The 12,266-nt window shown below is 33.6% G+C and overlaps 1 protein-coding gene across 1 annotated transcript; it reads right to left on the bottom strand.

Annotated features, from left to right (window-relative positions):
• Positions 1-6,701: 6,701 nt before the first annotated feature.
• Positions 6,702-11,690, bottom strand: LOC125808946 (bifunctional TH2 protein, mitochondrial-like). Its single transcript, XM_049488627.1, has 6 exons — positions 11,239-11,690; positions 11,002-11,110; positions 9,484-9,774; positions 8,950-9,364; positions 8,589-8,855; positions 6,702-7,694 (listed from the first exon to the last, which is right to left on the bottom strand). The coding sequence occupies exons 1-6, from the start codon at positions 11,433-11,435 to the stop codon at positions 7,282-7,284; spliced, it is 1,692 nt and encodes a 563-aa protein (XP_049344584.1). The 5' UTR covers positions 11,436-11,690; the 3' UTR covers positions 6,702-7,281.
• Between the last annotated feature and the right edge of the window lie 576 nt (positions 11,691-12,266).

The following is a 12,266-nucleotide window of genomic DNA, read 5'->3' as shown; positions in this document are numbered from 1 at the left end:
AGAATATTATTAATGGAGTTAGTAAAACACTAAGGGTGTGTTTGGTATGAAGGAAAACATTTTTCGGAAAATGTTTTCCAATTTTCTCATGTTTGGTTGGGCTAAATGTTTTGGAAAATGTTTTCCAAATCAACTCATTATCCTCAAATTTAAGGAAAATGACTTCCCTTCTAAACTTAAGGAAAACATTTTCCAAAACTTTCTTCCAACTTCAAATTACAATTATTTTTTTGTTGAAAAATCAATTTATTCCTCAAACCACCCCCAACCAACCCCCCCCCCCAAAAAAAAAAAAAAAACAAATAATTTAAACTTGTTTTTAAATTCAATTTTTTTTACCCTACCCCCACCCCCTCCCAAAAAAAATATTAAAAATTGTTTTTAAAAGATATTTCTAATTTCAATTTTTTATTTTTTTACCCCCACCCACTACCCTCCCCCCCCATCAACCCCCTATCAGCCCCCAACCCCCTTCAAAAAGAAAAAAATTCAAGTTTGTTTTTAAAAAATATTTTCAACTTCAAATTTTTATTTTTTCATCCCGATCCTTGATCACCCACCCCCCTCTCCGGTCACCCCACACCCCCAAAAAAAAACTGAGTTTGTTTTTAAAAATTATTTACAAATTCAAAATTTCATTTTTTCATCCTATCCTCGACCCCCCACCTCACCCACCCCTACCCCCTACCCCCAACCCCCCCAAAAAAAATTTAAGTTTGTTTTTGAAAAATATTCTCAACTTCAAAATTTCATTTTTTCATCCTACCCTTGACCCCCCACCCCCGTCCTACCCAACCCCCCAACCCCCCACCCACCCACTCCCACCACCCCCCCCCCACAAAAAATTTAAGTTTGTTTTTTAAAAAATATTTTTAATTTCAAAATTTCATTTTTTCACCCCTACCCTCAACCCCCAACTACCCACCCCCTACCAGCCCCCCCACCCCCACCCCCAAAAAAAAAATTTAAGTTTGTTTTTCAAAAATATTTTCAACTTCAAAATTTCAATTTTTCACCCCTACCCTCAACCCCCTCCTTCACCCACCCCCCACTCCCCAAAAAAAAATTAACTTTGTTTTTAAAAACTATTTTCAATTTCAAAAATTATTTTCTACTCTAGTAAAAATAAAAGATATTTCTCAAAAATATTTTTCATTCATAAATCAAACACTAAAAATCTTTTCCGGAAAATATTTTCTACTCACCAACCAAATATGAGAAAATAAGTCAAAAATCAACTTGTTTTCCTGGAAAACATTTTCTAGGAAAACATTTTCCATGGAAAACATTTTCCTTCATACCAAACACACCCTAAGTCTTTTCCAATTTATACGACTCACATTTTTTAAGTCAATTCCAAAGAAAATGACATATTTTTATATGGAAAAATCCTTTTGGCCAGAATTTGATAACAATTGAACTTTATAATGCATTTATGACTTATTTTAGATCACAAATTTCAAAAATACTTTTTATTTTCTTAAATTATGTGTCAAGTCAAGCTATATCGTATAAGTTGGTACAGTACTGAGGTTCACATGGGGATTAGTTAAGGAAAAAATAAAAAGGAGCTGGATTAATAGGTCGTGAGATCTTGGGTTCTGCAAAAAAAAAAAAAACAGCTGTGTTTATATAAATGCAAATAATATATTGTTTGGGGAAATATTTGGACTTTATTGTAAGTGACTCCGACATTGAACATGGAGAGAATGTGTTCTTCTTATAGTTTTTTTTAATCTTTTCCCCTTCTAGTTTGATTAGAGATTTACAGGCCAGTAAAAAATATAAACAACTTCTTGTACTATTTCCTCCATTCCTTTTTATATGTCATTTTTATTATAAATAATTGGTTCATAATAATTGTCATTTCATAAAATCGATGCATAAAGAGTAATATTCTTCCTATTTTACCCTGGTTAGTTATTAGTCTTGAAAATATATATTTGACCAACATAGAAAAACTACGTAAATAATTCATGTTCATTGGTCGAATTAATTAATCAAAATAATTAATTCATATTCATTGATGGAAAAGTTGACTTAAAAAAAATTAAATAAGGATAAAATAGTAAATTTACTTAATTTCTTAATGCACATGAAATCAAAAAATGATGACATATAAATAGGAACGGAGGAAGTAATTGTAACACACTTAAATGTAGCAATGTGGATGGTCTTTAACTTGTTTGGAATTAAGGTGTAGCTTATATATATATATATATATATATATATATATATATATATATATAGTTGAACAATTTTAAATAAATCACATATTTATGTGAAGTTGGTTTCTATTGTCACAAAGGAGTAATGAATGTATTAAATTAATTATTTTATTATTATTTTTTAAAAAAGGTTAATTAAGCTAGATGGTGGATGACGAAAAAGTGTGTATAGTGAGAGAATATAGGGAAAGGCAGCTTTTTCTTAAAGGACAAAGGTATTGTTAACTCATGTGAATGACAAAGATTTCAAGATTAATTACGAGTGAAGGTTACTCTACTCCATTCTTAATGTTTCACTTAACCCTTTTTTTAATTATAAAGTTTAACCAGACAGTTTTAATTGATGACAAAAATAACCACCCAAAAAACATTACATATATTGACGGTGTAAAATTTTTGTCATATAAAATATCGTTAACACGTAATAACAAGTTAGTTAGAATTTTAACAAGGTTGTTGATTAATATTTTATTTTTTTACTTGTATAAATATTTAATGTGGAAACAATCATTAATGTTTCTGAAACCTTAATGAACCTGGAATGTATTGTACACCAAGCTATGGTTTTTCTATAAGTATTTTTATAATCGATCATGCATATGACTTGAAACTTCGTTTTGTTTGATATAATACATAAACGTGACATTTAACTTAGTCTCATTTGATATCTATGTCTTCCAACTTTAGGTGTGCACGAATAGACACTTAAACTTGTATAGAGTTAACAAGTAGATACACGTGTCCTATGTAGCAATTCACATCCTACGTGTATTATGTCAATGCCATATCATGGTATGTGTATCTCTAATTATTCAAGTTTATACAAGTTTAAGTGTCTATTCATCATATATTTATACATTATGCCTTCTTTATTAGATTAGACAAAGTAGAAAGTGGCCACAAGATGACTTTCTAAAATTACTTATTTCTTTTCTAAAGTTAGTTAAAGACCTTACCCACCTCGTTTTCTGTTTCATTTATTGATCTGGATCCAAGAAACTTCTATTCCAAATTAAGAGGTAAATATCAAGAATCAACACAACAGAAAAAATTGTAACCAAGTGACTCATACACACAAATAAATGAAATAGTATGATCATATCATGTTTGGAATTGAAGCTATACTGTTATTATTATGATGTGAGTTGTTCAAATTAGATAAATCTTTTTCGATATCGTCTTTTTCAATCAATTTGGTCGCAAATTGTACATATATAAAAGTTTTTGATTTTTTTTAAATTTGAATCTTAATAACATGACCCTTCCCTTATATTGAAGGATAGTCAAATGAATAGAAAATTGGTTAAATTAAAAGGAGATAAAATTAACAGATAGGGAAAATGGAGGAAACAAGTGTACCTATCAATTAAATTTAAAATAGAGTAAAACAAAGGGGAAAACATGAAAAAATTCACATGGAATCATGTGGGAGCATTTGAGGTATTTTTCTTTGAATTATAAAAATAATAGGTAGTGAGTAGTGTGTGACTTTGTTAGGTGCTGTTTCTTGGCTTCTCAAGTATTGAGGGGCTCATGTGAAACTGCATCTTCCTTGTCTATTTTCTTTTCTTTTTTTTCCAATTATTAATTAGACAGACAAATCATGTTAAGACATTTCTATTATTCCCCCCCTATTTCATAGTTTTAACTTCTTAATTTCATTTTATTACTAATGACATCACATGTTGAAAATCACAAGAATTTATGGATAATTTTTTAAAAAAATTATCAAATTTTGTGTTATTATAACAAATGAATGGGTATTACTTCTAAGGAAATAAATTATCCTAACATTTTATAATTTTTTTGAATAAGTGAGTGATTTTTTTTAAAGATCGAATAGTAGTAGTAACTTATTTTCCTCAAATTTAAGGAAAATGACTTATCTCCAAGCAGTAAGGAAAACATTTTTCAAAACTCTTTTTCAATCTCACACTTCAACTTTCCACCCTAATTCAAGTCTCGTGTACTAATTTTTTATACTAAGGCGAGATTCAACTCCAAATTCTCGATTCAGAAACTGACTTCCAATCTTGATTTGAGATCAAATTCCTTGATTGGGTCAAAGTCAGATCCCAATTTGGATGTCGGGTCTCGAGTCAGGATTCAAGGTCGGATCTCGAGTTAGGTGTCGGGGTGTAATTTCGAGTAGGTGTTGGAGTCAAATTTTGAGTCTAGTGTCAATGTTGGGTTCCAATTTAAAAGTTAGGTCCCGAATCGAGAGTCGGAGTTGGGTCACCGTTGCGAGAGTCGAGTCTTACGTTGAGTGTCGAGATCAGGTTTTGATTTGGGTGTCAGGTCTCAGTTCAGGAGTAGGGATCAGGTCCTAGTTTGAATGTCGGGTCCCAGATTGAGAGTCGGGGTTAGGTCCTGAGTCGGGTGTCAAGTTCGGGTCTCAATTCAAATGTAGGGGCTTGAGTCAGGTGTCGGGTTGGATCTGTATCCGTCATCGTGTTTGTGTCCTGATTTGAGTGTCAAGTTCAGGTCTCAGTTTGAATGTCAGATCCCGAGTCAAGAGTCGAGGTCAGGTATTAGGGTCGGATCCCGATTGATTGTCAGAGTCGTATTCTGATTCGGGTGTTTGAGCATGTACCGCATAGATTATCGGGATTGATTTTTGAATTAGAAACTATTTTCATAAAAAGTATTTTCTACTCTCTAGCTAAAATAAAAAATATTTTCTAGACCTCTCTACCTCGATTCAGGACCACCCCTTTTCCAAAGAAAAAACTCTCAATATAAACATGAAAATATTTTCCTTCATATCAAACAGATCCTAAAAGGAGAAAAGAATAAGAAAAAAAAAACCTTGAAATAAAAGTATGTATTCTCAACCTAATAAAAAGCAATGGATCATATAGGTAATATGAAAACACATATTGGACACTCACATTCGGTGATCTAATGTGTTTAGAGAAAGATAAATTATTTAAAATAATAGGATTGATTCTCAATGATTTGATGTGTGGGATAGATGGGAGTGAGAGCATCCACATGGGGTTAAATGTACTTTCAATACACCCCAAAGGTTTTAAAGTTTTGTTAATTATATTCCCAAAGAGAGAATTGAATGATTGATGAAAAAACAAAACCAAAATCACAGTGGCTCCACATGTGCCACATGCACCACAAATAGACTTACTCACTAACATGATCCCAATAAATAAATAAAAGATAAGGAAAAGTGGTGTGTAAATTTAATACATATTATTTGCATGAAAAGAATGCCCTTCATTAAGATTATAAGGGAGGGATTAACACATCTAATTTATTTTTTTTTAAAAAGTGTTTAATCTCATAATTAAAGAAAATTTAAAGACGTAGAAAGTGTCCCAAATCTTAATAATGGCAACAAATTAATGTTTGTCTAAGTTTTCACACTCAATACTGTAATATAAAAAATCACACTTAATTTTAACTTTAATTTATTTGCTAGCTTTCGGTTTGCCGTTTTTAAAAAAGTTATGGCATTATTGCCAAGTACTTCCACAAAGTAGACAGCATATGTATATGTGTATAGAACAATCAATTTGTGAATCTAATTTTTACACTTTTAAGACATTGTAGAGAACATGTCTATAAAATTTAGAAAAAATATTGGAAATATTCCTAAACTCAATAGCAATTATTAATTTTATCCTTAAACTAGTAACGGCCTTAAAATATTTCTTTACTTTGACTACTGAACTTAAATACACCATAATCTTGTAACATGAGTAAAATACAGCCTTAGGTTCTTGTCAAGTTTAGGGGTGTTTCAACCATCTCTCAACTTTTTATTAAGAGTTTAATGCTCCTACAAGAGTTTGAGTCTACTTGTTATGTCACGTAGCAGATCGGAGATATATTTAAGTTTAATTAGTCAAGTAGAGAGGGTTTTCTAATGTTATAAACAGTTTGAGGATGAAACTAATAATTTGTGTCAAATTCATGGTATTTTCAATACTTCTCTCTAAAATTTGATTTTAGTGTTTTATGAGGAAAATAATCCAAACATTAGTGTGTTTGGTATGAAGGAAACCAATTGTTCTATTGTTTTGAAATATATATTTTTTTAAAATAAGTTCCTCAAAAACGTAGAATACAACTTTCCTAGTGAAAATAAGAAAAAAAATTGCATAAATGATCTTCCAAAGTTTATTGTCTCCTCCTCACCCTTCTAATCTTAACCCCCATCCCACCCCCGCCACTTGCTAACAACATATAAATACACTTGGGATAATATTTTCTTATTTACTTATCAAACACTAAAAAATAAGTAAGAAATCCACTTGTTTTTCGAAAAGGTTTTTTCTAGAAAATCATTTTCCTTCGTACCATACTGTCTCATTATTTGAATTATTATTATCTTAAATATTCAATGACAAAATGGCGGTAGCTCTGCTTTTATAGGAGACTGGTAAAACAAACTAGCTAATTTACGATATACCACAAAACCACTTTGTGGAAACAACACATCCATTGAGATAAACATTTAACAAATGAGAAAGTAATACATTCCCCATAATTAATTCATTACTCCAGGAAAAAATGATAACAAAAAAACAATAGTTCAAACCAATTTGTTCAGTTTACAAGTAAATAAACTTGATAAAACAATTGACATTTCAATGTTGCCTTAACTAAAATATATGTGAAGCAACAATATCCTGAAAATGAGATTCCTAATAAAATCACCTCACATTCAGGATTTACACAACAAATTCATTGTAAGCACTCCCTCAATGAGTCTCATTCTTCTCTCTCTCTTAAAAGCTTGAGAAAAGTAATCAGCCTGCTAGAAACAGGAGGCCGATGCGCTGGACTAGAGGTGAGTAGCATGAAGAAAACAAACTATAAGCCTTGGGCCCTATAAAAATCACCCACTACAGTACAACTTGACACAGGTTACTAGTCCTCGACGAAAAAGTGATCGAGAAATGACAACATGGGAATCTACTTTGATTAGCCACATGTTAGATGATATAACCTATCTAAATGCTTGTTATTTTCAGACAAATTTAGCGACCCCCAGATCCCTGTGACGTATGGTTCCGGCTGGGGACTTGGAAGTCTATAATCCCAAAATGAATGCATGTATCTCATCCCAACTGGAGACGGTGTAAAGAATACCAGACATCCCCGTCCAACCAGAACAGCTACCTTCAGCTAGTTCTCTCTGTTTTGTTACCAAACCGGAGAACAAAGGAACAAAAGAAACACCAAACTGGTCACCTAGTCTCTTGAGGCCAGCACTCATACCAATCACAATGCCCACATCTGCATTGAGCAGGCAAAGAAAGTCACCAACTGAACCTCCAACATAAACTGTAGTATGTTTGCCATTATTCTCACGGGACTTCAGGATGTCGTTAAAGGCTTGAAGCTTGTCCATAGGAGATTCCATCTTCTTAATCATGTCACCAGTGGTAACAGATCCTTCATAAGGTAACTCATTTGAGTGCACATTTAACTCTGTTAAGGCCCCTGTTAATGGGAGAGAATATCAACCAACAGCTTAAAGTTGAATCAATCAATCCATATCTAACAGAAAAGAATTCCAGATATCATAATTTTTGCTTTGACCATAGGAGTATGATGGAATCTCAATTCCAAATCACTCTCCCAAAGTTAAATGTTTACACAACCTTTTTTGCTGGATCAAGTTAAACTGACCAATTTTTGGATTTTGTTAGCTCCCTAGTCATAGATTGATACATTGTAAAGGGATTGTCTAATTCTTTCTTGTACACTTTAGTACTTCTGCCTTATAAGTTGCAATAATGCATCTTCTTGATGTTTTTCAATGAAATATCATTACTTCATCAAAAAAAGAAGAGGATATCCACATCTATAGGTACACAACCTAGTTCCATTCACAAGTTCTTTTATATCTCATTAGTGCTCACATCTGCAGTATTTGATTAAACCATAGAATACCGGGCATTATTATCCACTATCCCTGTGTGCAATTGGTACAAGAAAATGAATTTGAATTTCCTGCTTTGATCACATTCAGCCAGCTAGTTTATTACATATTGGAGACGTTTTCATTGCTTTGTGTTCTGCAGCAAATTATTTAATGGAGTTCAAGCTACTCACTAGCTATTCTTGGTGATCAACCTTAGAAAATTCCTAATAGTCTCTAATCGTAACTTTCTCCTCCAATGAGATGCATAATCATCTTTTCCTGTGAACTCTCTATCCCTCATTGGGATCTCTTGTGTGGATCACCTTAAATGGTCATATTTATTACTCGAGATATCCACTATTCAGCACTCAAAAACTTTCATATTGGTGACTTTTATGATATAATGCCTAATCTGAAAATATAAAACTCAATGAAGTGCATGATCAGGCAATAAGCTGAAACAAGCATACCTGAAGAAAAAGCTGATCTGATGAGATCTCCAGACCAGCAATATGACAGTATATGAACATCAGCATGCATGTTTTCACGCCCCAAAATTTCTTGTAAAACATTTTTGCAACCATTTTGGAAGATGAGGTGCTCCCCAACCCGCTTTATGTCTTCCTGACTCAACCCTCTTAATACACCAGAATGAACCACCATATCATTTGCTCTACTTTCAAAATCAGATAGCTGCACTAGTGCTTTACACAGGCCCTCATAATCAAACCTCCCAACTGCGATAAATTGGAGATGTCTTAGGGCTTCTCATTGTCATAATATTATGCTAAAAAGAGGCATCTACTGAAAGAATAGATAAAGACTACATACCTGTTTCACTAGGCCTGATGCTTTCTATGCATTCCTCATATTCCTCAATATACTTGCTGGAAAGATTGCTCCAAGTAGCCCGAAGATCAGCTGCAGAAATATGAACATATGGGGATTCACAATCTTCCAGGTCAGTCTTTGCTGCTGCAATGATAGCAACATCTGCCAAAAGGGCAGAGGAATCAACAGCACTGCAGGTCATGTCAAAATCACAAAACAGAGTAAGATTGCATCCTGCTGCCTCTTGGACTTGAGAAATGGGGGTTATAGTGGACTGAGTAATTGGCTGAGCAGCGATGAATTCCAATTCAAGTTTCATAGCTTGGTGATATAGCTTTTCCACAACATCAAGTTCTTCGCCAGTCAAGGTAACACTTAGTTTATCCAGCAAGTCCTCAATCCTTGAAGCATTTGCCTAAGTACAGAATCATTACAAGAGAGCAGTTAGACGAATTCCAACTAGAGTTACCTGCCATTTGGTTAAGAAATCCCTATAAAAACAAAAATAATGCATCCCTTAAGAATCAAACTCACCTCAAAACTTTCTGAACATAGACAGTCGATCCATCTCTCATAGATGTTAGTGCTCTCTTCAGGGACTAGAACAGCCTTAATCTCCTTGCTAAGAAAGCTGTAAAGCCTCATACAGGGTGCAATTGCACTAAGTGCATAGGCAGCAAGTCTCGTCTTCTCAAAAGGAGTCACAATTTTACCACGACCTTTTTCCCCTTCAACTTTTCCTGCTGCTGTGGCCAGCAAAAAGTCAGTGTATCTAACTGTGGCACTGTCACAGGTGCTAACTTCTGGAAGTTCAAAGCCCCATTCCTGCATTATGATATACCCTTAAAAACTGAAGATGGGCCATTACCAATAAATAATACTGATAGTATGGACTACAGACAGCTCTACAACAAGCTGATATGATTAATGCAAGAACAGTCACTTTTTAGACTTTATCCATTCTTCGGAAAAAATCAAAACATTTTGAAGATGTTCCAATAAGTGTGCAACAACCCATCAAACCACTGAACTCTCATCTTTCTTCTCTTTGTCATATTTCACTTCACATCTTATGAACATGTTAAAGAGTGAACTTCTAACCCTAAAAAAATCTTCTAGTAGTACCCCCAAATTAGCACCAAGAGATAAACTACTAGGTCAACAGTTTATCCATCAAAATTCATGTTTTCAATTAAACTACCCTTTGCTATAAGAACAAGACGAGATAAGATTAGGGGATGGAGGAATTTTAACCTTGCCCTTTTTCCCAATGAGAAAATGGAAAAGAAGGAAACTGAATTTGTAATCACTAAGGCTTGAGTTGGAGAAAAAAAAAATGTGCATGGCTCTCTTGAGTTCAATAAAAGAATCTTACATTTATTTATGATTCCAGATTACCAATCAATATCACATGCCCAAGTAGAAAATGCAAGAAGAGATCTGGTTGTTATTACTTTGACTATTGAAATGGTTAGCCTGAACTACAATATGAAAAATCAGTCAATCATGGGTGTGTATGGATTATGGGAAATAATTTCCAATTTTCCCATGTTCAGTCATTCAAAAAATTTGGAAAATATTTTCTACTGAAAAACAAGTTCCTAAATGAGAAAAATGTCCGATTGTCTCCTTTCCGCCCACCTCCATCCCCACAGCCCCCACCACACCCTTCCCCCTCCCCTCCCTCCATAGTGTTTGAATAGATTATATACAAATATTTTTGGGACAATATGTTATGCTTACTTAGCAAACACTAGAAAATAGTAAGAAAACCATTTATTTTCCAAGAAAACATTTTCCTTAATATCAAACACACCTATGCCTCAATTCCAGATCTCACACTAACCCAACATTAAACTACAATACAAATCTCTAACAAGACCATTAAGTTTATATAGCAATCACCACTTGAGCCTTAATCCTAATAAGATCATCATTTACTAAGTGTTAATCTCAACTAGTTGGTAGCATCCTATGTTGGTCTATCAATTTCAATATGAGCAAGAGAAATTAACCAGGTAGGGGAAACTCTTATGCATAGATGTAACTTACCCGAACAAGATCATCTTGATCTTTAAGCTTCCTTAACACACGCTTTCTCATTACACGAATAGCTTCCTTATCTTCATCATCATCAGCATAATCCTCCGCCAGCTCATATCTGTAACAAAAGAACAAATAATCAATCAACAGATTCCATAGAAATCAGCAACAGCAACTACAATTTCCCTTCAATCCCAAGTTAATAATTAAATAGCGATATAAAGTGAGGGGGAAAAGGGTTCTTACGCGTGAGCAAAAGCTTGAAGAAAATAGACATCTTGAGAGATACAGTGAAGAAATGATTTTGAATCTAAAGTCCCAGATGCCAAACAGGCGACAAAAGGAGTATAAAGAGCACATAAAGATTCGTTCTTGAACTTGACCCAAAGCCTCTTTGCTATCCCACCATCATCTGGGGTTGCTTGAAATCCTTCCATTATCATCTCCAACTTACCAAACTAATCTGAGCTTGTCACAACAAGTAACAGCAGCAATTCAAGATTGGCAACTTTGTTTGAAAAATAATGAAAAGGGTGTGTAAGAGACGTGATAAAAAGTCGATTTTTCTTATAGATTTGGTGTAAAAAGAGAAATGGGGGGAATGCGCGTTTGTTTGTGAGAAGACTAAGTTTGAGTTGGTCACAGGTCGTCTCTGACCAAAGAAGGAAGTATAGAGATGATGAAAGAAGGAAGAAGAAGAGGATCTGTGACGCGTTGGTGAAAGGAAGGAATCAAAGAGTTGAAAAAAGAGAAAGGAAGAATGGAGGTTGTGGGGATGGAAAAGGGGGGCGCTAAATGCGGTGGTGGCAACGAAGCAAGCAACTTGCAGGTACACCATACGGAATGGTCCTATCAAGAGCTTAAATTTGAATTGACTGATTAAAATAAGGGAAAATTAAGCAGAATAGAAAATATTTAGCCTATATTAGGTATTATAGCTACGGTTTAAGAAAAATGTAATTCGCGGCTATAGATAGTTTCTCCAATTCTTGTTATTAGTCTAACTTGTATAAATCCAAAATTTGTATAATTCGGTTGCTGAATTTATAAATTCAAAATTTTGTATATGCTTACTCTAATTATTTGTATACGATTTATGAAAAATTCATAATGAATTAACGTGTTTGTATATTGGCAAGCGAAATATACAAACGGAATTCTGAAAAGTTCCTAAATGTATAAATACATAATTTGTATATACTTATCCTACTTATATATTCGCAAACGAAATATACAAACCACAGCTTCCATAACGAATAAAACTATAGCTATAA

Source organism: Solanum verrucosum, unplaced genomic scaffold (assembly GCF_900185275.1).
Source record: "Solanum verrucosum unplaced genomic scaffold, falcon-dt-bn FXZP01000435.1, whole genome shotgun sequence".
In the NCBI taxonomy this organism is placed as follows: domain Eukaryota; kingdom Viridiplantae; phylum Streptophyta; class Magnoliopsida; order Solanales; family Solanaceae; genus Solanum; species Solanum verrucosum.
Note: the sequence above shows the minus strand (reverse complement) of the source record. Positions and strands in the feature narration are given on the sequence as shown.

Coding starts and splice junctions, on each gene's coding strand:
- LOC125808946 (XM_049488627.1), bottom strand. CDS start 11,435: ATGATAATGGAAGGATTTCAAGCAACCCCAGATGATGGTGGGATAGCA. Junction 9,365..9,483: donor TATGTTCAGAAAGTTTTGAG/GTGAGTTTGATT, acceptor TTCTGTACTTAG/GCAAATGCTTCAAGGATTGA. Junction 7,695..8,588: donor CAGATCAGCTTTTTCTTCAG/GTATGCTTGTTT, acceptor TCCCATTAACAG/GGGCCTTAACAGAGTTAAAT.